Below are 27,385 nucleotides of genomic sequence, written 5' to 3'. Positions count from 1 at the left end.
TCTCTTCCAACCAAAGCTGTTCTATGATTCTATGATCTGTCCTGTCTGCTCCTCCCCAGAGGTGCGATATTTCACTTCCTTGTGATGCCTTTTACTTCCTGGCATCCTCAATGTCATACACACGGTTTAGCAGTAATCCTGCTCATTAGAGCAGCAAGAAAAAGCTATCCTTCTCTGTACCAACACTTGGCACTAACAGTTAACATCAGGCATTATCACTTTTTGTAGCAGACACGGTCTGCAAAAACCACGGCTAACTTCGGTTTAAGTGAAATCTCTTACCAGAGACTGAGTTGAAAAGTAAAATCACTGAAAACAATCAGTTCAAACAAGGAAGAAAAAGAGGTAACTGAGTGAAGTAAAAATCCCCAAAGTATAAAATCAAAATAAAATCTATTGGATAGAAAGTCTTACCTTATTAAAACTACAGACCTCTCTACAGAAGAAAAAGTTATCAGTCTCGTTTTGGGTGGTTTGTGTTGGTGATTTTTTGTTTGTTTTGTCTAGAGCTACAAATAATACCTACAAGATTTGTTTTCCTGCTTTTAGACAGACCATCTTTTCCAGCCAGTTATTAGCAAGTTCCCTACAAAAGACTTTTTTTCCCCTCTCCAGTAAAACAATGACAGTACAATCCAATTCAGGTAAGAAGGTAGGATATTTAAATATTCAGCTTACTAGCTCTAGGTCCCACTTTTTTCAGAAAGGAATCTCTATGCCTCTTCTTGCTTACCTCCTCACCTATTATCGACGAAGCTAGCTTTTATGTTTATTTTGGTTTTTGCTGCTTTTTGCTTCATGCTGTGCAGAAGGATGAGGGGAATAGCAAGGAAAGAGGAAGCATCCACAGGCATACAATCTGAACACTTTCTTTACTTCTGCCCCACCAAGGAATTGCAGTACCTGCAACTGCCTTGTGCATAGCACCTGTCCAAACTGTATATAATCTACGCACTGGTCACTGTCTGTCGACTTGCTTCAGAGGCAGAGAGTCAAGATTTACAGCTTCTTTCTCACTGGAGAGGCCACACTTACCTCTGCATTCCTGACAGGCCCCAAAACCAGTGCACAAAAACACTTGTAACCTGCATGCTGTGCAGCCTTGACCTGAACATTGTTTCCCACTTTAAAGGCCCTCAGAGAAGATCAATCTATTTTAAAATCTGCTAGTCCTTTAAAAGAAAGCAATCTGCAAAACACGTATATAATTTTAAGCCCACAACCTCCCACTCATCTGGCAGAGGCAAATCAATGCCTTTTAGAGGCACACTGAAGAACCAGCCTCCATCAGAATACATGTTTACCTTTCTCAATCTTAAAAACAAGGCTGCAAGTCTCTACTTCACCTTTTACTGATACCAAAATTCCCTTTGTAAGAATGAAGTCTAGAAACTGGTGATACTTATTCAGAATCGAAACATTAGCTTGCCTTTCCAAAAGCCAAGCCTTCAGCCTGGGGACAGAGCAGGTTGCCACCAAAACAAGGCACGCTGCTTTTCTCTTCATGCTCTTGGTCAACCATCTTTCACCTGCTAGTTCAGTAGTGTCAGGGACTAAACAAATGTCTCAAACAGTATGGGTTTTCTCTGAACTCAAACAAGCCAGAGCCGCCTGCCTGGCCCCTGTCTGTGTTTGTGCAGGGGTCACTCAGTGCTCTGCTAAGCCCCTGCCCCAGCCCTGCACTGGTGGAGCTGTGGGGGCAGGCAGGGCTTGGAGCTGTGGCTGCAGAAAGCTGGGAGAGTGAGGGATAACATCCCTTAAGAAGCCCCCATCATCGCCCAGATTGGTCCCCAGTAACTTTCCACAAGGCCTATGTGGTGGGAACTTGACTGTATAAAAGGCGCTCACCCCGGGCAGTTGTGCGTTTTTTTGCCCACCACTAGAAGATGGTTGTGTGTGTCGTGGTCGTTGCTAGACCCAAGGTTGGTGATCTTTCCTTTTTCTATCTCTTTCCCCTCTTTCTCTTTCTAGTCTTAACAAAAGGCTAGCTATGGCAAGGCTGGCTTCTTTTGCTTGCTAATAGCTCGTTGTTATGAGGCATGTTGATTGCGCTAAGTGGACGACTGAAATGCATCAAATGCATCTGTTGTTAGGTGACTGATAAATAAAACTCGTGTTAGGATCCTTGGTGTGAGTCACCTTAATCCTGGCCTGGGAATCAGTGAACCTGAGTCAAGGTCCTGAAAGCTCGGGACATGACAAGTAGCAGTGAAGGTCCAGAGCAGGTGGACTGGCAAAAATTTATGCTAGGAAAAATATGGGGGGGGGTAGGGGTGCATGTTAGGAGGGTAGTTTCCTGTGAGTTAAGAAACTACAAATGCTCTCAGCAGTAACTTTACCTGTCCATGCTGCAGCTGAAAGCAGTAACAACCTGACTTAGGTCCATTTGATCCTTAACCTCAATTTGCATTATTGTCATAAAGACCTGGTCCACCTCAGCTTTGTTTTTAATGCTTAGTTTTTCAACCACACTAGTGCTCTGATACTTAGGTTTATCATATAAATACACAGATACTGAAAGAGGTGAAAATGAGGCGGCCTGCATATTTTAGCAACTGAGAGTTTCCTTTATATTGGACTTGCCATGTACGCATAGCCTGACAGACAATCAGCTCTTTGCAATCAAACTTGCTTTCTAGTGCTTGATTTCTTGAAAAACTTGAAAAACTAACTTGACTGCTGGAGCACCAATAGGTGAGGCTATCGGTGTTGTGCAATATGAACTGCATACTTTTTCCCTTGCAATAAATTTAAATTTCAGAAAATAACTGACTGCAAAAGACCAAAGCAAGTGTTGGGATTTCAGTCCAATAAGCAAGTCATTAAGTGTTAGGGTCCTGCTCATAAAGTTGGTAGCGAGGTCTGCAGGCAGTTTGATTACAGCTTCTGTTCAAAGAAAATCCATTCCTTCTATTTCAAAAACCAGGTTGTTTGTAGCATTAATCATTAAAAAAATCCCTCCAAAATAGATTCCAAAAGGAAGCTCCATATTCACAATCACATATGCACCACAGCAGAAGGAAACTAACGGCATGAATGCCACATCTGAACAGCTTTTTTGAGCCTAAAGAGTAAAAACATGAACACACTTATCTAATTCTACTCTAAATCATAATCTTCAGAGCAAGCACCTAGAGTAATTTTGTACATTACTGGAATTTGTCACTATGACTACATTGACATACTCAGGATTTCAGGCTCATTTGCTGAAGAATAAGTAAATACATCAAAATTCTTCAGTAAAAATTCTCATACCCACAGTCTTGATTATCAACATATTTTATGACCCTTCAGTAATAAAACTAACTGCAAATGTAAAAAATGGTAATAGTGACTCTTAACATCTGGCATTTTAATGTCATCACAAATAAATGTTAAAGACAAAAAATAAAACTTAGATTTAAAAGCAAGAAAAAACTATTCAATTGGAAGTGAAGACCATCTCTAGCCCACACTAAACAGATGTTATTCTACTTTTATTATAATCAGAAATGCAAAATTTCCCAATTGTAGGCATTTTTACTAGAGCTACTGAATGAAATCCACCAGTTTCACAAGATCTGGGCCTCTGCACAAGTGATATGCATGCAAGCTGGATGTAAAAAGACAACCAGTTAGTAAGGAATAGAGAACTCCTTTGTCTCAATGTACTAGTTTAAAGTAAGCAGTTATTTATGTAACAGAAAACCCAGGTTCTAGAGAAGAGGATGAAATACAGCAAAGATAAGTAACCCCGACTCTACACATTAATACAGTACCTGGGCGCTGAATCTGTGAACATCATCAGAGGCACTGACTAGATCAATGGAAGACATGGAGGAAGAGCGACTATAGGGCTACCAGAGACAGACAAAGAAAAAACCAAGTAATCAGAACAAAGGCACAACAGAGCATTCAGTACCAACTTGCAAGCACGAGATAATGAAGAAAAGGAAAACAAAAGCACCATAAGCAGCAAGCACGGCAGCGAATGCTGATTACATGCACCTATTATGTATTATGCTCCCAGTGTAGCCTTGAGAGGAGCACAGTGTTACCAGTAACACTAAAAAAAGCCAACTCGTCCTGATACAAGCAACTGGATTTTCACTTTTTAATAAAATCAATTCACTGTATGTTAGTGAAGGTATCTGAAAAACACTGAGGTTAGCAAGTTGAGATTTGTCCTTTACTGTATGATAAGCTGGATACAAGTCAAGAGTATTTTTAGAGCCAAGACAGATAACAGTCCTCCAATCCCAGCTACTTCATTTGAAAATGAGTAAACCATTGAAAGTTACTAGAAACACTATAAAAGAATCTCACCTACCCATACAAAATATTGTACAGAAGTATCATAGGTCAGCCCATTATTCAGAGAAGATCATGAGAAACAGCTTACCTTTTGGACAAATCGATGAGTTCCCACAGCAGAATATGCATCTCCAGATGGTAAGGATGTCGGCCAGTGTAATCTAACTTTTTCACTTTGGGACTGCAACAAAATAGGTTTAATTAGTAGTCAGCTGCTACTGGGTGGACTATGAAACAGAATGAGTCATCCTCAACCTACATACTGGCTACAACAAACCAATGCTACCTATGACAGGCATGAAACTGCCATCCTAGAATTCTCAGCACATGAATGGGCCTGAAGGCTGAATTCAGCTATACCTCCAGGTGTATTTTCACGTTAAGGAGAGATGTATCAGCAGCACTAAGGATCCACATAGTAGTGCAATAGTCACTCAAAACTTACTCCCCACTAGAAGACCCTAATGTAGGTAAACTCTATTGGATACTTTATGTCCACTAGAAAGTCTTTTAATTTTTATTCATATTTTTTTTCATATACATAAGTCTGGACACTTTTATAACAAAGGAAGCATCTCATTGTTATTCCCTCTCATTTTATATACTGTTACACATTCTCATATTCCATGTATTTCCTCATGTGTCTTGCCCCTTTTGATCCCTGTCACTGGAGTGTATTCAAGCAATGAGTTAAGTAGCAAGACTCTAAAGAATTTTTAAGTAAAAACAAATACCAGCAGAACTATGTCTTTTCTATTTCACTTAATGCTAGAGTAAAAAGAAACTTCAGAGCAACAATTAGGCTCTGAGAAACAGCTGCAGTGTTTGATATTCTTATTTCCACAGGGCATCGGTTACTTACAAAAGAACTGCAGAATCACAGAATCAATCAGGTTGCAAAAGACCCTTGGGATCGAGTCCAACCACTAACCCTACTCTACAAAGCTCACCCCTAAACCATATCCCCCAACACCACATCTAAACGACCTTTAAATTCATCCAGCGGTAGTGACTCAACAACTTCCCTGGGCAGCCTGTTCCAATGTCTGACTACTCTATCTGTGAAATTTTTTTTCCTAATGTCCAGTCTAAACCTACTCTGTTGCAGTTTGAAGCCATTCCCTCTTGTCCTATCACTAATTACCTGTGAGAAGAGACTAGTATCAACTTCTCTACAACATCCATTCAGGTAGTTGTAGATAGTAACGTGGTCTCCCCTCAGCCTCCTCTTCTTCAGACTAAACAGCCCCAAACTCCTTCAATCGTTCTTCATATGATTTATTCTCCAGGCCCTTCACCAGCTTTGTGGAATTAGAAACTAGAGACATTCAATTAGCTTAACACTTACACTATCCTTTCCTACACAAGCTGTCAAGTCACTTTCTCAAAATTAGAGTTAAGTGACAATACTTACCTGCAAAAATATTAAAGCAAGTTCCCCCAATCAGTGTCAGAATAAAACACCTAGAGCTTCAGGAGATCCACCCCCCGACTGAGCTTAAGTGACAGAAGTCTCCTGTGAAGTGCCTATTTTTAAGGACTTTTTCAAGTATCAATACCTGTTCTTCCATTTTATCCTGTCTATCAAGAGCAGCTTCAACAGCATCAAAGAATTCTTCTTCATTAATCAGACTATTAGGACCCTCCTAGAGCATAAGAAACAAAAGTAGTTAGAAATTTTGGAGACATGAGAGTTTCTCTTCAGTTTAAGAAATATGTATTTATATATTATGCATATAACCAATGGAAGCAAATTTCTTCTATAGACCTCAGGTATCTTCCCCAATATTCTTAGGTTACAGTTCCTCTGAAAACCCTACTTGTTAAAGCAAGTTACTCCCCTCAACTACAATTTAGGGATAGATGCATAAAGAAGGAATAAAACCCAGGAAACTCAGTAACAGTGTCAATATGCTTTGACATCAGATTGAGGTTTTCATTAACATATATATTCTCTTAAAAATATTTACAGTGTGTCAGTAAAGTACACATATTAACATAATTGTGTAGTGAAGACTCCTTCCAAGTATTCTGGTGCCTTAGGGCAGATTTCAGGTATGTGCTCAAAACATGACAACACAGGATAAAATTTGGGCATCTCTTCCACAAATTCTTTGAAAGAACAGTTCAATGCCGAACAGCTGGGTGAAGTACAGCTGAGTCAACTATTAAAACCTTGAGTCTACTAAGTAAAAGACAAATTTCAAGAAACAAAGTTTACTGCTTTTAATGCATTGTAAGACAAACTGGTCCAGCAAACTTCAAAAAACTACTTTACAACAGCGTTACCTGGGAAAAGCAGCTGGGCTCATAATCACGCAGACCAAGTACAACTATCTATCCGTATTTTTCTCTTACAGTGTATGTCTCAGTCACAACCAAGAACTTAAGCTCAAGTATCTTTTACATATCTCAACATATTAGTATTATTTCTCAGACTATGTTTTTCAAGTAGAAATGTGTTTGATTACATGAAGGGATCACGTTCTTAAAAACTATACAAACTGCATTATAGGTGCATTAGCTTGCATTATTCTTCAGAAGGTGGTTTAAGTATCTTAGAATTTTATTAAATACCTCACCAAGGTGAAAGCTACTGCAATTTGACAGATAAAAGGAATCTAAAATCTCTGAATTTGTGGCAGAGACAAGTTAGGAATCAATTCCTTCCAGATTCTGAGGCTGCCTCTGAAAACCTCAGGGTTTTCATATTTGCTTTACAAAGCTATACAGCAGAACCATTAAAAAGGGAAGCAGAAAATCTATTGCATATATTTAAAAGGAAAATAGTAAAAATCATCATAAATATTTTAAACAAAACCAGAACATAGCAGCCTGAGGTGAAGACAGACTTCCATTCTCAAGGAAAGAAGGACTAAGATTCTTCATACTGCTTCAGTTTCCAAGTCGGAAAAACAAGTTGCACGAACACACTTGCACAAGCCAAAACACCTTGATTTACATGACCCTTTCCCCACTCTGAGAAACACGTAAATCATTAAAAGTCTTAGTGTTTTTAAAAATTTCAACTGCAGAATTTATATACCTCATAGTCTGGCCCTCCAAAGTGGGACTTTTTCTTCAATTCTGTCACAGCATTTTTGTAGGCTTCCTCAACTCTCCTCCTTTTCTCTGTCTCCTGTAAAATTAGATGATCATTTGATGCAGTGAGAATGATCAGTATATTTTTTTTTCCAAGTTAAAATTGCAAAGCTGTGGATTTTCTGAATTTATTTGCACACATGCATTATCTGTGCCCATATAAACACATATGTAACACAAAGCTTGGGGAACTAGCTACCTTGAGGATACCTTCTTTAAGTCATGTGGAAGAAATCAGAGCAGCAAGCAAAAACTGGTGTCTCATTTAAGCACAGCTATCCATGGTTCATTGGGGGTTGGTCTTTGTATTTGAAAGTTTATATAAACCTCCTTGACACAGATGGTTGGACAGTGACAAAGGGTGAAAAGTGAGACTGGTAAAAACTTGTTGAATGTAGTGAGATACTAACGAGTCGTAGCGCGTACATTTATCTATCATTAGCTGGCACACGATCAGCATGAATCATTTTGTAAACTCCATGTAGAGCCTAATTCAACATCACGCTCCCATAATAGATGTGTGACTGTACAAGAGCCACTGATGTTTATTTACATCATTGCATATTTTGATAATAAAGTAGTAATGCCAGGACCAGATTAAGTCGAGTACTTCCTGCAAATTCTACATACTGCCACATCTTCTTAGTGAAAAAGCTATAAATACTTCTGAAATGCTTGCAGAATTCAGCTTTAATATGCAAGATGTTTCTCCGTACCCTTTTGAAATCACTTCACGTGGAAGTCTTACAGGTGACAACTGGACACCACACTACTTTCAGACATAAATATAATTATTCAGCAACACAATTTGAACCTTAAAGATTCTGTGGAAAATCCTTAAGATATAGCGTAATGCTGAATTTCTCGACTGGGAATTTGGTGGTAACATTCACTCTGGAACACTTTTTCCAGCTTCTAAAGAAATGTTGAAAAGGAAAGCAGCACTTGTGACGTAAAGCAAAGAAGTACAGATTTCAACAGAAAAATTCTCAGAAAAAAAGCAGCACTGTTAGTATTGTCATTATCTGTAAATGCAGGTTTTTCATTTCTGAAGCTATCACAATGAGGCAATTATTGCTAAGACTTATGTTTCACAAAATTTTGCCCTTTTATCTTTTTTGAAAGTAACTGAAGGGTCCCGAAGACACAATAAGCATGACTTCAGTCCAAGTTAACAGAGACAAAGCACAGAAGTTTTATGAGAACACTTGGAACATAAAACAAGAAAAAACAAAAGACAACTCCTTCCTGCTCATCTCAAATCCCCACACTTTCTGTACTTCGACCTGCAAACTAGTAATAAATCACATGTGTCAAAATGCAGCTTTCTAAATCTGCCAGCTTCGCTTGGTAACAACATCACGTAAGGCAAAAATTGGAAAACTGACTGCAGAGCAGAAAAATTACTGGTGTATTTAGACTCTGTAAAATATAATGAGACATTTAAGTTACAACTGTCAAACAGGAACAAGATACCCAAATATGTTAATCTTAAGGCAAATGTTCAGAAGATAAGGTTACTCATTAGTGACAATCAGTAAGAAAAACAGAAAAAAATAGAAAAACTGTTTCTGTAGTCAAGACAGTAAGAAAAGCATCATCACAGGATTTTGTTGCAAATAAAACAATGGACCAAGTACTAGAAATTAAATCCTTTCCCTTGTTAACTCATTTTAAGAAAAATTACTTTAAAATATCTTCAAGAAGCTTATATTGCAAAATACACTGCACTACAAAAACAAAAAAGTTAAGCTTAAGATCTTAACCGCTAAGAATTAAATAAATAAAGCTGTAACTACCATTATCTTTAGATAACACTACATGCTTTTGTATTAATTTTATTATAGGCATCTGAATGTTTTAGTAACAGAAAAAACCTAATTCTAGAAGTACCATTGTCATATACATTATTATAGCAATATTCTTAAAAACTGAAAGTTTAGATTAAACTCTTTTTTCAAAGATTTTTACTTTCCGTCCTTCACAATGTAATTGAAAACTTTCATTTTAAAAACAATAATGGCATTCTAGAGAAAGATACTAATTTCGCAACACTACTCATCTCTAGTAAAACTGTAGTCACCTTCAGATACAACAAATTCTACTGAACTTGAGCTTTTTTAATTAGAAATTTTTAGTACAGCTGTAATTTTGAAACATACATTCTTCGAGTTCAGCAGACATAAATTTATCTTGCATCTTTAGGCTATGCTAGCCCTCCACAACATGGAGGCTCTAATTTTGTGAGGTAGTAGGAAAAGGCAGTTCTGAAGAGTGCAGTGAGAAGGCTGGAGGAGAGAGTGAGCCGGACTAGTGGCACATACACTACTTGCAAAACAATCACTGATTTTAGCCACTGACAGAGGCCTTACTCTTCCTGTGATGAACCTGCAGAGTGCAGAGCCCGCAGCATAAAGCTGCTGATGCACAGAAGGAGAAACTTACTACAAAATCATAGATTTGTTTAGGTTGGAAAAGACCTTGAAGATCAAGTCTGACCACTAACCTAGCACTACCAACTCCACCACTAAATCATGTCTCTAAGCACATGATACATCTTTAAATATCTTCAGGAAGGATAACAGGCTGGCAAGCCTGTGCCAGCACTTGACAACTTTTGGTGAAATTTTTTTTCTAATGTCCAGTCTAAACCTGTTCTTGCACAATTTGAGGCCATTTCCTCTCGGCCTATCACTTGATACTTGGGAGAAGAGACTGACCCCCACCTCACTACAACCCATCAACTACCTGCCCACCAATCCAGCATGTCCAGGTCCCTCGGTAGAGCCTTTTTGCCCTCGAATAGATCAACACTTCCACCCAGCTTGGTATTGTCTGCAACTTACTGAGGGTGCACTCCATCCCCTCATCCAGATCACGATGCCTTTCAACTCTGGTAGGTGATCTGGACAGACTAAGAGTTCTGAACACAAACAGCTGCTGAATTGCATGACAATTTTCCCTCTAACCTCTCTCAGAGAAGGTATTCTGAACTTGATAATATCAAGACGTTTACTTCCTTTTCAGAGCAGCTTACAAAGCTATCCATGAAAACCAAAGCTACAAAGATCACCATTCTCCTCCCACATCTACTTGAAAACAGACCAATGTTTTTTCCCTTAGGCTCATATCCACAGAAGATGCTTTTATAAAACCACATGTAACTACTAAAACAAGATAAAAAAATCCCAAAGCAGCTCTGGGCTGAAGTGGAATAGTGTTAGCACAGGTCTCAATACTGCCAGCTGCTATCTTCAAGAGCATAGGTGTCAAAGGTGTTGGTCATAGAGGACTGCAGGAGTGGCCTCTATGAGGAGCAGCACTCAGCTTGGTGTCATCTGCAAACTTGCTGAGATCTGCACTCGATCCCACCGTCCTTGTCACCGATGAGGAAATTAAACAGCACTCATACCAGCACAGACCTCTGAGGGACACCACCTGTCATCCGTCTCCATCTGGAGAGCAAACCATTGACCCCTACTCTCTGGATGTAACCATTCAATCAGTTTCTCACTCACCAAACAGTCCACCCATCAAATCCATCTCTCTAGAATAGAGAAAAGGATGTTGTGGTGAACCATGTCAAAGGCTTTGCAGAAGTACAAAAAGATGACATCCATAGCTGTTCCCTTGTCCACTGATGTAGTTACCCCATCACGGAAGGTTGGTCAGATAGGACCCACCCTTGGTGAAGCCAGGCTGGCTGCCTTGTCCTCCCTGTGCCTTAGCAGAGCTTCTAGGAGGACCTTCCCAGGCAAAGAGGTAAGGCTGACAAGTCAGTCATTCCCAGGGTCCTTCCTTCCACGCTTTTTAGAAATGGATGCAACACTTCCCTTTTTCCTTTACCAGGGACTTCACCCTGAATGGCATGATTTTTCAAATATCGTGAAGAATGGCTTGGCAACTACATCAGCCAATTCTCTCAAGACTCTGGGATGCATCTCATCAGGTCCTGTGTTTACGTATGGCCAAAGATGACCCAGAACACAGAAACAAAGACTCAAACACGGGTGTACTTTGTGTGAATGTGTTCATTCTTTGAATCATGTACCACTAAAACATATGTAGTAAGATCTGCAGTGTGATACACACCACATGCAACATATTAAATAAACAAGAGACAACAAGAGCTGGAGGACTACACAGGACACCAGCCAGTGATGGTAAGATTCTAGAAATCACAGTGTTAAGCACTACCTAGCCATGCCTCCAGCACATCTCATGAGAAAAGACACTGCTCCTTTCAAGTTGCTATTGTGGTTGAGTAGGCTTAGCATGAATTATCATTGCCATTAGAATAATAGATATTCTCAAATGACACACCTAAGAAATTTAACCATTTGGTATAAAACAAAACTTTTCTTCAATCTCCTAAAGGAAATTGAAATAAATGTATCTTAAAGAGACATTTAAAGTTAGAATTGGTTGTTCTCAGTATTGTTGCCATCTCTCATAATAATTAAAACATCTCAGATTCGCACATCATTTTGCAAGCATGGATAATTAGGTCTCTTAGAAGGCGGCAAGTAATAACTTACTTCTATGGAATACTGTCAAGTATTTTTCATATCTGTCTGAACAAGGGCTAGAAAAAAGGACTGTGATGAATAACGTTACTGTATCACCACGCAGGATGAGGGTTTAACACTTTATAGGAGTAGTAATGAAAGCACCTAAAATTAATGTTATGTACATTAAAATAAAAGCAATAGGTGGAATAAAAAAGTTAAGAGCTCATTCGAAATTTCAATTTCAAGCCAAAGCAGCTTTGTTTTTTCTTTAACAAAAGTGACTTACCTTATCTAGCCTTTTTTGCCAGCTTTCTTCACGTTTTACCATGAGTTCGATACAATGAGACAACGTAGCAAGGATTCCAGCAGTAGTTGCCTTGAAAGTTATAGCTTCTCCTTTAAAGTCTATGCCATTAATTCCTTTGGGTGTCACATGTGGAAACACTGAAAATAAATATGAATCATCCACTGATAGCTGCCTTTAACTCCAAACATTTTACATGTATGATTTATATTACAACCGTTACAAGAAAACAGATTGGCTAGAAAGTTAAAAATAAAAAAAAATGAAAAGTGCTCATAATTTTCAGCTATCCACACGATAAGGAAAGAGAACCAAAAGGAGGAACATACTCCCTCAGCTCCATCTTGCTATACTGTAGTTCAAGTCTGCTTGTAATGCTGTGTATTACTCTGCACTCTGCAAATCATGTGGGTGGAGGGAGTGGTAATACTGTGTAACAATAGCAGTTTGACAGCTTCAAGTGGGGTCTAATTAACACAAAGCAACCTTAAAACCTATTTGATACAGCACCAAAAGGAACAATTTCAAGTTGTAATCAAACCCAAAATGTAACATTCACAGTTGCTTTAAGCAGGTAATTACAGACTTAAACCTCAAAGTAAAGAGGTATAAGATAAAAGTATCAAATGTGTTGAATTATCCAAGTACTGTGGGTTTTGCAGTTCTAACTACTACAGGTTGTCAACCAAGCCATCTGTTGCTAAGGCTATTTTAAAAAGTCATTTAAGAAGTGTGACAAAAAAAGTATCTATTATATGTCAAATTCGTATGTGGGTTGGCATAATAACAAATCAAACACTAAATATTAATGTCACAAAATATTAGAAAGCAGAAGTAACACTCATGTTGAAGCTAACTGAGCCCAGCAGGCTGAAGTAACTCCTGCTATGCCACGAGACAAGCTAATGATTTACCACCTAGCTGCATATCACTTTTTTCCCTAGCCTGTTCGTTTGACAACATGCTACTATTATGGTTTTAGAAGTACAAATAAATATTTGTGTAAGTTTATCCAATATCTGTCTGCAAGGTCAAAGCAGAGCCTTCAAGCAGTTCAGTTTCTGTAGGAAGAGAAAGGCAATTGCTGTTCTTTAATGGCAGAGCACAGTACCTACACCTTAGGAACAGAAAGCAATCATCACATGGTCTTAAGCCACATTTTAAGTCTCTAGACGTTTTACATGCCCTCCTTTCAGAAGGAGGCAAACTATTTTTCAAACAGATTATTAGAGGCTACACATTACTTCAAATACCTCAATAAGCATATAAACTACAGTGGATACAGGTTAATTTTTGTTTCATGTTAATCAATAATACTCTCTAAAAGGTAAAGATGATCAAGGCTAGAGGAAAAAAGGAAAATGAGAAAGAAAAACCTATTTCAGAAACAGTAAGCACAGCAGTTCTCCCTCCCCCTAACCGCTGCAGAAGGAACATGGAGGAGGCTAAGACTGAAGGTGGTATAAGTTGGCAAAAGAGCCAATGCAGTGGATTCACCAAGAATAATGAAAATTACACAGCAAGAGATTCACCTATAGCACTTCACAACTGTGAAATACAGTTTATACTAATAATTTTTCCTGTTGGTGTATACTGTGTTGATGTGCAAGCTCATCAGTACAGTTATAAAGCCTGTTGATGTGATTTTTCTCTTAACTATGCAACGTGCTACACATGCTGAAGAAACTACCACTGGCTGCAACACTATAAAACCATTTCCAAAATCTCTATGGTAGAATGTAAGGAAAATGCAGCAATACAGCCTAATTTTCTGAAAAAAAAAACAAACCTCAAACCCCAGCTTCTATTCCTTTAGGACTCAGCTATAACTTGTTAATACTTCCACACAATTTCACTCATCATATATTCTAAGTCCTTCTTTAAAGACCAGTCTCAAAGTGACAGTCATAAATGCACAGCTTGCACAGCATCCAAAGTTCCTTCTACTAGTTATAATTATGGAAAGAAAACCCAACCATCTTTCTGCAGAAAGATATAAAACCTATTTCTTTGAATAGATGGTCATTCAAGAATTTCCTTATTATGGATGGGATTATTTTGATTCATTCCTCATCACAGGAGATATGTGCCTTCCTGGAAGATGTCAGATTTCAAAAGCCTCATCTCAGTACAGTTGTGCTTCACCTCATTAGAAGTATTTCACAGAATCATAGAATGGCCTAGGTTGGAAGGGACCTTAGAGATCATTTAATCCGACCTCCTTGTCATGGGCAGGGACGCCACCTCTTGACTAGACCAGGCAACACATTTCCTATTCCTTTTTTACACTTTTTTTCATTTAAGCTACCAATCAAGTGTTTCAAAATGAAATCTGGCATCAGGAGATCTGTGTGGTTCGAGGTAAAGGCTAATAGGAAAATGTTATTATCAATGAAACTGCTCCTCTCAAACTCCATGCAGGCAAACGAAAAAAGCAGCAGGATTATTTTTCTCCTATTTAAACTTCAACACCTTCCAAGTGGTCCCTTTTAAATTATTTTGTCTTTTAAGCATTTTGCTCTGTTTTCGACTTGCCTTCTCCCAACTTTCATATAAGGGACTCTTCATATCATGTTTCACCCCCCAACATCTCTTTAGCCCTTCTCTCTTACACCTGTATGTCTGTTCAGGATAGTAAGTTTTTCTTTCTTGTTCCTAAGATTGTTTGCAACACTTTCTCAGATGTCCCAAATATCATGTGTTTGATGAAATCTGTTCTCCAGTGAAAAAAAAATTAATTTACAGAAAGTAGAAAGAAGTTCCTTTATCTTTCCCATGTTATGCCTCCTTAACATCTTATGTCACTGAACTAATTGTGAAAGAAATGTTTCAGTATACAACTCATTTATTGATACCTACTATTGTTCATCTTCTGCAGATAGCAGGAGGATCAATGTGATTAGTTTTCCTCTAAGAACATCACCACTATTTCAGCAATACATTGGTGGATATTCTTCCTCAATTCAAAGCACAAAAATCCAGCATAAATTCCACTGGTTTACATTCAATCTCCCAGCCCCTACCATTTCCATCTTCATAGTTCCAGTACAAAAACATCTTCCGTCTTCAATGAGGTTCCACAGGTAGGTTTCACCTGCTCTTCCTACTCCTAAATAATTTAAATCCCAATACACCATTCCTCCCAAGTGGATAAATGGGAACACTTCCTGATGAACTTCTTAGAACTTAAGTTCTCAGAGGGTAAATATGCATTAGCCAGACTCTGCCTTGGTATTTTACATGAATGATCATTGTTTCAGTTACCAGATTTTTTAATTGGAAGCAACCAGTAAATTTAGATACCTCCATAGTACTTTTCCTAGCTTTTCACTCAAAGGTCATAGAGAACACAGAAAAGAAAGCTCTTCCTCCCTATCCAAAACATCTTCTTCAGACTAGTACACAAATCTCTACAGCCATGTTAACTTTCTCTTCCCACTTAGTGAAGGTGCAGAAGGGAACAAATTTCAAAAAAACAATGTGAATATGGTCTCTCAAGTCAGTCTTAAATCTAATGATTTAAGCATTAGATTGGTGCAGCAGTGGAACAACATGCTAGGCTGAGTAAGAGGTTGAACCCATGCTTCTCACTTCCTGAAGCACTGACAGCAGAACAACCCCAGAGAAAACAGGCAACCACTGCTCAGCTGCAGTCAGTAAGATCACTCCAGTCCTGACACCACTGCACAGTCTTCAGGAAGGGAATCTGAAATTTAAGAAGCCAAAGAATCTTAAGCTTCGCCTCAGAGCAGCTCCCAAGAAAAGGGTGAAGCTGAAGATAAATCTTCCATTATCAGTTAGTCTCAGTAATTTTGTGCATGATACATGGATATGGCTGCCATCTACTTCTCCCACCACATCACTCGTGACTCATCTTCCACTTTAGGGCAGACTCTGATTTTTCATTTCTAATCAAGCTTTGCAGCACTCTGCTGCCAAATATTTAATTGATTTAGCTCTCAAATCAAACTGAGGCACAGAAAAATTGAAATGGAGGTAAAGCTTTTCACAGAAATATACATAAATTTGATGGAATCAGGAATCATAACAACTGGAATTAGAAATTCTGCAAAAAGCAAGCAGTTGCAGAGATCTTCTCTAGTGGGCTGTTGTGAGTTGATACACGGTTACCCACAATATATAGCAACTTCTTAGCTGTTAAGTTCCCAAAGACTTGATAGAGAACTTTTTACAAAAGGAATATGGATAACAATTAAAATTCCTGTTAAGCAAGAGATCAAAAAGGCAGTCACTTTGCACTTAATTTTAAGATGATCAGATGTACTAGAAATATAGGCTGTTCTAATGACATTACGGTATCACATGTGTGTATATATAGCAGATACACTGGAAGAAATGTTCTAAAGGTAAATTAAGCTGAAACTCCTACATGATCATACAAAAATTAAGTTTAACAAAGACATTTCTTTCAGAATGAATCATGCAGTAAAATTAAATTCTCACTTAACGTTTTTTAAAGAAGGCTTTTCCAGTTTTCTAAAGTTTGTTCTGATTTAACAGTCCTCAAAAATGTACACTGTCCTATACACAGAAAGGTTAGTGGAACTATGCACTTCTTTACAGGTGAGTGCTGCAAGCTTACTTATCTTTGGTGATAAGACGCAAGAAAGATTTACTAAAAACTTCAGAGGTATATGCTACTTAACCTCCGAAATCAGCCTTACAATTAATACTAAGTAAAGCAAGCACTTGATATAACTGAAAAAAAAAAAACACCTACTCATATGATCAATTCTGGAAGTATCCTGGAAGCTCCTTCCATTTCCCTTCCTCTTTTCTCATAATAGCTTTAGCTATACTTCAGAATGAGTGTTTCAGTACAGAAGGGAAAGATATAACACACAAGGACAATAGCCAATTAAAAAGATGAAAAAAAAAAAGGCTTAGTTTGTCCACATATTTCCCAGATTCTGGGTGAAAGTGTTTGGATTTTTAAAAACACTTTTGACGAGTACTTTGGGAGATTCCATCAGATTTGAAGCTGGAGGTAGTGCAATTTCAAAGTTTTGTGAATCAAAGTCTACGAAATACCAGAGAAGAGAAAGTAGAGAGGGGATCTTCTTCATGTGTATAAATATCTGAGGAGTGGGTGCCAAGATAAGGGGACAAAGAAATAATGGGTCTAAACTTAGAACACAGGAAGTTCCACATGAACGTGAGGAGAATCTTCTTTACTGTGAGGGTGACAGAGCCCTGGCACAGGCTGCCCAGAGAGGTTGTGGAGCCTCCTTCTCTGGAGACTTACCAAACACGCCTGGATGCGTTCCTGTGTGGCTGCCCTAGGGGATCCTGCTCTGGCAGGGGGGTTGGACTAGATGATCTCTAGAGGTCCCTTCCAAATCCTAACATTCTTTGATTCTGTGATAGAAGTAACTGAACTGTCAACACGTAGAGAAGGTAAACACTAAAATATTTCAGTCAGGAAATACGTGAAAATCTAAGAAAAATGCAGATAGTTCTCAAATGCATACGTAACCTCTGCCAGGCCAAAAGTATCAGATTTCTAGAATGGCAAGACTTCCATGAGGTCTTCACACTTATTTTATAGATGCAGTGAGTACAATAAACTCAATCAGTTAAGAACAAAAATCAGGATTCCATTCACCATAACAACGGAAAATACAGTAAAAAAAGTGCTAAAACTACCGTGAACGAGAATCAGTAATGCTGTTGACATAACCATTACAAAGTCATAGAACTTGGAAAATCCATACCGGGACACACCTAACTGGAAAAGCACTGTGCTCCACCATAGTCCTAAAGCAGGTAACACTTGTAAGAAAAACTGCAACAACTTGTTACAAATCTCAGTTCCCAGTATCTGAACGATGCAGCTGTTTGAACAGAATGCTGTAGCTAAAATGGCTTTATACACAGAACAGCAAATTCCAGTCTGACAAGCTTGCATTAATAATTTTGTTAATTAAGAATAACCCAGAGAATCATGAAAACCAGCTAATGAAGGATAACATGAATAAGAACTCTGTCATATGCTGTGCTCTCTCTATATATTCTATATACTATACGCTATATACTATTTTGCACTACATATACGCTATATGCTATTTTCTCCTTAGAAGAGACCATATATATCTGTGTTGTATCAGGCTTATCATACCATTCACATGAATTTTCAGTGAAAGAATTAGTACACTTACACTTTTCCTTACTGCTGTTACTGTTATGTAAAAAATCCCCTTCAGAACGCATTGTAGGAAAGTCATCTTCATCATCTTCTACCACTACATTTGAGAGAAAATGTTATGGGAATGAGAAATTCTTTAGAGTAAAAGAAAGAATTAAGAGCACCTTTATGGCTAAGCAACATTTATAACAACAGTCATGACTTCCCACCCTTCCCATTTATTTTTTTCAAACTCAAGACCACTATCGAACATTACCATCAGAAACCATCAGGGCACTAACTTTCGCTGGTGGTGAAATTTAGCACTTCAATCTCTGGTAAGAGCAACATTATTTTAGATAAGCAGTCAGCCACTCTTCTACACCAGAAAGGTCCCTAAGAAGTGGAATTGTACTTTTCTACTGTCTTCTTCCTACCACAAGTTTCATGCTGTCAGAACAAACCCATAAAAATGCTTCAAGAAGAGTGCATGAACACACCTACGTGCCATGCTCTGAGAAAAGCAATTCAGAGACATGTAGACACCCACATCTGAGTCTGCTACGGCCTCAGGTGTACATTCCATGCTGTAGTTCCAGTCAATACTTGTCAGAAGCATTCACTATGGCAAAACTGTTACCTTTTAAGAATAATGTATTTTTTCTTTCAAAACTAATATCCTACTGATTTTTCCAAATAAAAGGTAAGAGACACAGTGATAAAACTAACCTGAATTCATCTCATGAGGGTAAACAATTATTGTTCTGTAACATCAAATGCTTAAAAGAGCATTTCTTTTGTGCAGTTGACAGTTACAGGTTAATAATAAGTAGATTTTTATGGGAATCCAACTTCCTAAGTAAAAACAGTCAAACCGTTTATACAGATATATCTATGATTAATCCCTATACTAAAGAGTAGATTTAAGACACTTTATTTACCTGGCATTGAATGCTATAGTAACTTTTCAAAGGGCTATTACTGTATAAAAAGCTAAATTCCATGGAGATAAGAGTTTTCAGTTACAGCTTTACCTTTATCTCTCTGGAGTTCATCTTTGGAAACTGCATCTGCACAGGCATCAAAGTATTTCTGTAAAGTATCAACTTGTCTACACAAGATGTCTCTAAAGGTTTCCATTTCTGCAAGTTTCTCACGTAAGCTATGGCCCTTCTGAAAATGCAAGGGAAAAAAGCCTGAAATACTTCTATATACTCAGCAATAGTTCAATGTATAAATAAATAAACGTCAGATTCCTACAACTATGAAGAAAAAATTTAGGTACAGTTTAAAAGAGAATTGCACAGAGGCACAAGAGAGCTTCCTGTATGATCTGTTCATGATCACATGACATATCACAGTAAAGTAAGTATTTTGTAATTTTTTTTGTAATTGTGTGAACAAGTATTTATGGAATTTATTTCTTTTTCAGCTGTACATGTTATTTGTGTACCAATACTAAGAAAACTGTATTCACTAACCTTGAACGAAGAGGTCGATGTTGCAGAGTATCCACTTGCTCCAGAAACAAGAGACACCATGGAGCCATGGCGTCGTAAACTCGACTCTGATCCATAGCCAGATTCAGTCTAAAAAACAAACCACATGAAAACTAAAGTGCTGGGCTTTTAATAAAAAGAAATCATTAAAACAAGATGAATGTCATGTCCTTTGAAACAAGTCCATTTGCTTCTGGTCAGGAAGCTGCGGGGGCTTAATAACTCAAATTGCACCTCTATATTTAAGATGTTGATGCAGCACCTGTAAAGTTACCATGAATCTTTGTTACCATAATGATTTGTAAAAAATTAGTTATCTACAACGTGTTATGCGCCCCCCAAAGAACAAGGCAACAAATATTTAATGGTTCTACTATTTTGGTTTATGCAATCCCCACCCAGCAATTCTTACACACTGTTCAAAAACCTACAGTTCTCTACAATTAATTACGGGATTAACAGGGCTCAGTCTGAAGATGGTAAATCTTGGTCAATCCTTCCAATCATTCTAATAGAGGCATTTTATTTTTAAAAGCAACAAAACAGCAATCACAGAGAATGACATCTGCTATCAAGCTTTCCTTCGCTTGTTCCAGGGTTCTTTAGCAAGATTCCATATACTAGACTGAAATTATTTTATTTTTTAAAAAGAACGGTCTAGGTAAAACAAGGTGAGATACTAAAAACAAGAAGGGAAAAAATAATAGTAACTAATGAAATAATGAAAAAAATGTATTAAAATAACATTGAAAGATTTAAAACTATCAAACCTGACAGATTTCCTCACAAATCAAACAGAAGCAGACAGAGAGGAAGCGGAAGAAAAACATTTCCCTAAATGTTAATGGCCTGTGCATGGCAAAGGAGAAGAAAAATAATAAAAGAGAATGCAAGAAATAAATAGAAGATTCATAGCAATTATTTGAAATATTGTTAATAAATGAGTTTGGTCAAGTAGACAGTTACAACATTGTGAATAATTTTTGACAGAAACAAGTAACTCCGCAGTAGGATAAAAAGAAAAACAAACCACAACAGATGGGGCAAGGAGAAAGGCAGACAAAACAAATTATATAGAATAAACAAGAAGTAACCTTGAAACTCTAGCTGTTGTACTTTCTATGGAAAAACTGGAAACCGCGTAGGCTTTGGGAAGGCAAGAGTGAGCTGATTAATTAAGATGCAAATGAACTTAAAGAGTATTAAAAGCAAGGAAAGAGAATTAAAAGTTCTTACAAGTGTTGGTTAAAACAGGAGGATTTGGAAAATACCGCCATGTGTAGGACAAAGTATGCACAGGTTACAAAAGGAGCAGTGCCAGAGAAACAGTTTTAGAGAAATGAAGGTATGACTGAGAAGAAAAACCTGAGTCCTCAGATGTCAATGTGATTTCTGAACAAAGGTAACTGAATATGATTATCCAGCAAAACCAAGCAAGAAGGACTCAAGAGTCAACTTCTACTTGGCCCATTTAAAGAATAAGGTGGAAGACAATAAAGCACTGAGGAAACAGAAGAGAAACAGTATGAGTATCAAAAGTAGAAGTGGAATTGAAAAATGAATATAACTAAGAAATTTAAGTATACTCCAAAAAATAAGTATAGGTACAAAAAGGTGCTCCAAAATCTTGGTGGAAGAAAGCTAAGTGACCATCAACTTAAAATAACAAAAAAAAAAAGGGCACCCTAAATTCAAAAAGATTTGATAAGGCATGTCTTAGGTCCATTGCCTCATTTAGCAAAAAATCAGAAATGCTGCATCTTATCTGAGATAGCAAAAAAAGAAGGCTATGTTTAATGAAAACTTAGAGTAAAATCATAGAACACAAGACATAGCTTCTTTACTAAGTCATATGATAAGAATATCTTCATCATATTGTAATTTCTGCTATAAATCATGCATTTAAAGCTATTCTACACTCAGTAAGAGTCCCATAAAAACAGCTGCGTAAGTGGAGGAACCAAACTTGAGTAATTAGTCTTGCTATTTGTTTTAAAGTCTGACTTCAAAATATTTGTTGGAACAGGTTTTTGTTAAAAACATTCACATTGGATACACAGAGCTCTTTTAGACTATCAGGTCAAGCATTAAGTAGTATCCCTGGCTTTGGTAATATATTTCGGATATTTTACTGCATTTGCAATGCAATTCAGTGCCAAGATTATACCTTATTTCACTGGGCTGTAATTTTAAGTATGACAGGAATTAAAAAATGAAGCTCTGAGTGGTTTTTTTTTTTTTTCCAAATACTCAAGTAAGGGCTTTTGGCATTTTTTACGGACTCAAAAAGCTAGACAAGTAAAAATTAAGTACGCATAGGAAAAAAGTGATTTTTAAAAGAAATAGTAAAGAGTTTTGGGCATACAATGATTTTGTTTAAGAAGTGTTTAATTAGCATAAATCTCAAAAGAGCATTTTATACAAGTCCCACAACACTTAGAAGCATGAAATGTTTATTTTTAGATCTCTAAATGCAAATTTTAAAACATTTCACTGTTTTACTGGTAACTTCAGTGTCTATTAATCATATGCTACAAATATTAAGACGACTCTGAATGTGCTTTTACTACAGTCAATTTGACAGTAGGGACTCATTCTATTTTTTCAGTAAGTTGTACATACTAGAAATGTAAAACTTCTTTCAACAGGATAAGACAATGAATGGATCAATTTAAAAAATGTAGCCAAAATATCCACGGCATTGAGGTCAGAGCATTTTAGCTAAAGATAACAAATGTCTTTGCTTTCTCCTGTGAGAAAGACACACCTATGCAAAACCTGGATTTAAGCTTAGAAAGTGAAATTCTGAAATTTCTCTATTTGAAGTACTAATCAAAGTCACACCTTAATAGCACTACTCTAAAACTTACAACAGACATAATCTTAGAAGTAGATTACACTCTGTATTTGAATTAAATCCTTTTCTTCCACAATGCTCAGTTCACAAAAGCTGAGAGTGAAAGAAAAAAACCATATCAACATGTAAGAAGCTTGATTTTTTAAATATATCTTTTCAGTTGTACATTAATTTGATTGTAATTTATACTTGTGATTAAAAATTCCACTAACAGTGTATCCATGCTTCAGAATTATACAGAAAATAGCATATACATTTATCAGCTGTATATAGCTACCAGCTGGTAAACTCCACCTATAAAAAGATGTTACATAAAAAGCATTTAGGCAGTTTTAACTCTTTGCAACTAACAAGCAAATCCAGTAGACAGGAGACTGAACAGCACACAACATGAATCCAAAGTGTATGCATTTACAGATCACATTGACAAAACTGCCTCAGACAATAATGTTTTAATAGCGGGGGGGGGCGGGGGGAGAAAATTACATCAAGAATACTTATGTGTCAGAAGAAACAGAAAATAAGTATTCCTTTATAACTAGTGCAGAGACAACCCATCCAGCTCACTTCAGACACACGGGAGCAGCTTAACACAAACAATGAACACATGCATCATGCAAAGCCCCACCATTCTACTACCGCAACATCTAAACGAGAGCAGGTCACTGCCGCATTTATGTCTTGCAAAGCAGATCATCATTAACTATTCACCGCAGAAATACTCAATTACATTGAGAAGAGGAACGCTGACATAAGTGTCTTCTGTTTACATCATTTTTAATTTCCCAAGATAAAAATTGGAAAAGCAGGTAGAGTCCGCATGATAGAAGTTAACAGTCTCTGCTTGAAAACAAAATAACTCGCAGAAGTTGTATCAATTCATACCATCAAACACTAATGCTAAATTACCATGCATACACCTGCACAGAGATGCAGATCTTTGAAATTCCATGCATACACCACAGCTTCAAGGATACACTAAAATTGGCATTTGTTAGCAAATTGGAACACCTTCAGCTTTCTAAGGTGGTGCAAAAAATCCACTAATCCTTTTGTTACGACAGGCGAGAGGAAAAAGCCACATGATCCAAAGCTTCATGTGATTCTTTACTGGAGCAGGTGCTGGTATCAGCAAGACAGTACATCAGAAAAGCTGCTTTCAGTAAAAAGCTAAGTATTCACAGAATCATACTGCAGACCTCCATCACGGCTCACAGTGATCCAACAGTTAAGGATCTCCTAAAGTGGGTCAGTAATACTCTCGAGTACAGCACAGACTCATGGGAGAGCTCCCCCACACAAAATAAAAAATAAAAAAATGAAGCGAATAAAGCCAACTATTTTCTCACATCTTCAAGAAATTATTCTGATTATGTGCCAATTTAGTTCCTCTCAAACAATTTTAGGGACATTTGTCCACCAAGGCAGATATTTTCAGTTAGCATTATAAATTATTTATTATTTTATATAACACGAGTAGCAGGCATTCCTCCCTCTAAGGCATATGGCTCACCCTAGGAGGTGATGAAATAGACATCAGGATACAGTGACTTGATGTTCTCTGCAGCATTTGTGAAAAATCCTACTAAAACATACAAGAGATCAAGCCACAATCTTACGAAAATACAAGACTGTAGACATGTGTCTGCTTAAAATTAGGAGGTCTGATTTCTCAGTTCTTCTATAGCTAGCAACAATGGAAATTTAAAGTTTCAAAACCAAGGTAGTTATTAGCAAGAAAGCAGAAATGAGGACGCCACAATCCAAGTCATAGCAGTTGAATGATGATTCCCTTGCCTACAGCCCCCCCAAGTACACTGCGAGAGATCACCAAGAAAGAAAAAACCTCATCTTCTAACATGACTTTTTTTTTTTGACAACACCAAGAACAGGTAATGTAGATATACTTTTCCTCCAAAAGCGGTAAATGCTGGCATTCCATACTAAATAAGCATACTACATGCACAGAAAGAAAAAAACAAAACAAACCAAAACAACCAAACCTCAGGAATTTTGAATCAAAAAATAAGAAGACAAAAAATATAGAAACTACAGCAATATAGCCATAAGATTGATGTAACTGCTACACTCACTTGTCCAATCTAAGTAACAATTATCTTTGGGGTCTTTACTTCTCAAACTCCACATACTTTTGGTAAGTCACCATGTGTTGCCTCCAGACAATAAGCACCTTTAACAGCAGCATGAGCTAGAATAGCACACAGCCTGATAAGCCCTGGAACCACATACTGCTTTCTAAAGACAGAGAAAGGGCCAACAAGCAATATCAACACAAATCATTACAGAGAGAAGAGAACATAGGTTGATATACAGGCAACTAAAGGCAAATGGCTGGTCTTTGATAATTTTTATCCACATAGTTCATATCTATATTTAATTACATGAATGTATACTGTTTTCCATGAGTTATGTTAACTGTGCATGTATACAGGAAAACAATTCACCAAATATTATGCATGATCTTTAAATGCTAAGACTCAAAACAAACTGAATAAGGAAAGGCAAGCACTCCAAAAGCAGAATGAAGATATCCAGGCCACTGAGCAGAAGGATACCCAAGTGCACAAAGAGAAGGTGAGCACAGAACACGTTTACTGTCCCACTCCTCAGGCTTGGGAAACTCTGTCAAAATGTGGTTTCATAGATAAACACTCTTTCTGGAACAAAAGTACCAACTCCACCTGACAATAACTGCATCCTTCTGTATACTGATACAGTAATAAAAATAAAGCAGCTCAGACTGCTGGGCCATGAATCTATAAGCAAGACAGAGAAGGGGCTACATTTGCCCCTTCTATGAATCTGAACTGTCAAGAGAGGGTCAAGAAAAATCTACAGAGTTACAGAAGAACTAGGCATCTCCACTCTGCTATTAGACACTGCCAGGAAAAGTTCCTTTATTCTGGCATCAGCTCCCAGTGCACTGAAGTGTCATTTGCTCTAATGCTTTGAAAGCGAGAGGGAATGAGTTCATTCAAATACATACTGCTTGATCGCAGTTTAAAGAACAGTCCTTTTACAACTGTGCCTTTGAAAACGAGAGCAGTTCTGATCCCAACAGAAAACACTTGCCAGATCGTCCATTTTAACAGTTATTCAAAATTAAATCATGGTTGAAGTGCCTCAATAGTTGTATTAAATACCACTACATCATCGTTACGTACAAAACTCGAGGGGGAGCGCTGCCAGCCCCGCTCCGAACAACGAACCCGCCCCGCCGCGCTTCGGGCAGCGCCTGGGTACTGTATCTCGATTATCCTTCACAGTGAGAGACGACTGCCTCTTGCTCTATCTGGTGGTGTTTTTTTAAAACCCATTCACAGTCGTGACGTATGACATTAAAGTACCGCTTCTGAAGAGAAGCGAAAAAAGATACACCCACAACCTGTGTTACAATGAAGAATCCTGAGCTGGACACCATAACCGGTTTTCAAAAGGAGAGAGAGTGGATAAACAGCAAAAGTGGTGTTTGGTTTGGGGCTTTTTTTGTTGTTGTGTTTTGCTCCTCCCTCCCCCCTGCCCCGCTCGTCTCTCCCACACCTTTACAGAAAGATACTTATTTCAAGTCTGAGCCAGTTTTGGTCCTGGACTTGAGAAGCCTACATTGTGGTTATTTCAAAGAAACTTTTCTTTTTTTTATATATACCAAGAAAATCCAGAATTCAAAGTACAGGTGCAGGCAAGGTTCCCTCTTGCACAGGAAGCTTTACAGCCACACAGAACAAACCCATCAGAGCAAGCTTATCAATAAGCAGAAAAAACATCAAAGCAAATGGCTCTCAAAGATCACTAAATCTCTCGTTTACCTATTGCATTTAACTGTTATCTTGTCACAGCCACACGTGGGAACAGAGTATTTTTTCACCTCTGCTCAGCTAGCCATCAGAACAGAAATACCTATTAAATGCTTTAGCATATCCCTGAGTATGCAAATAGGTAGCACTGCACGTAAAGGAAGTTGGAATTGTCAGAGACTGAAAAGTCCGTATCATATTTAATGGAGGATTTGAGAAAAAAAAAAAATAAATCATCTCACACACCAACGAAAAATATGAGAACACATTCAGTTTAAACTGCAATCTTGTAACAGTAAATTGTGAAAGAGTTTACTTTCAACACTTGTTTTGTATCTCACCTATCAAGTCTGACACATTTTCTTGCCTTTCAAAACCTATTCCCTACTCTTATTTCCTTCTTGCTGTGACTCTTGTTCTTATCAGGTCTCCACATCCACTTCCCTCAAAACCAAGGGAGGCTCTCTGCATCCATTATGCAACTGAGCAAAAAAGGTTTTGGAACTCCCCAGGACACACATCTTTTTGCCATGTTCCTGATACAGCTTCAGATTCAAACGTTTCATAAAAACAGTCCTTCTATTTGTCAAAATTATGTTTGTTCAGAAAGGAAGCCCAGTCTGCTACAAGAGCTCTTTATGCATACAGAGTAGAAGCTTTACATCCATTTCCAATCAAACATCAATTTGGCAACACAAAGACTCCACGTCTTAAGTTGAAACTAAATAGGCAATATTTCTGTTCAACATATATTTGTTTTGTACTAAAGATTAAGACACTAGACAGAAAGTATCAATTAAAAAGTTCTGAAAGCATAACTATATAAACAAAAAAAGAACAGTTCTGCATGACAACCAGA

At 37.6% G+C, this 27,385-nt stretch overlaps 1 protein-coding gene across 1 annotated transcript in view; it reads right to left on the bottom strand.

Moving 5' to 3' along the window:
• Window positions 1–3,758: 3,758 nt before the first annotated feature.
• COL4A3BP (collagen, type IV, alpha 3 (Goodpasture antigen) binding protein) overlaps window positions 3,759–27,385 on the bottom strand; it is a gene marked incomplete at both ends in the record, with an annotated part of 61,207 nt that continues 37,580 nt past the window's right edge. Inside the window, 8 exons of the mRNA XM_009872012.1 lie at window positions 3,759–3,836; window positions 4,382–4,474; window positions 5,853–5,939; window positions 7,340–7,432; window positions 12,193–12,350; window positions 18,390–18,473; window positions 19,390–19,528; window positions 19,837–19,944. Of these exons, the coding sequence (XP_009870314.1) occupies window positions 3,759–3,836; window positions 4,382–4,474; window positions 5,853–5,939; window positions 7,340–7,432; window positions 12,193–12,350; window positions 18,390–18,473; window positions 19,390–19,528; window positions 19,837–19,944 (840 nt within the window). The remainder of the gene's footprint in view (window positions 3,837–4,381; window positions 4,475–5,852; window positions 5,940–7,339; window positions 7,433–12,192; window positions 12,351–18,389; window positions 18,474–19,389; window positions 19,529–19,836; window positions 19,945–27,385) is intronic.

This window comes from Apaloderma vittatum, unplaced genomic scaffold (assembly GCF_000703405.1).
Source record: "Apaloderma vittatum isolate BGI_N311 unplaced genomic scaffold, ASM70340v1 scaffold3316, whole genome shotgun sequence".
NCBI classification, from domain to species: domain Eukaryota; kingdom Metazoa; phylum Chordata; class Aves; order Trogoniformes; family Trogonidae; genus Apaloderma; species Apaloderma vittatum.
Note: the sequence above shows the minus strand (reverse complement) of the source record. Positions and strands in the feature narration are given on the sequence as shown.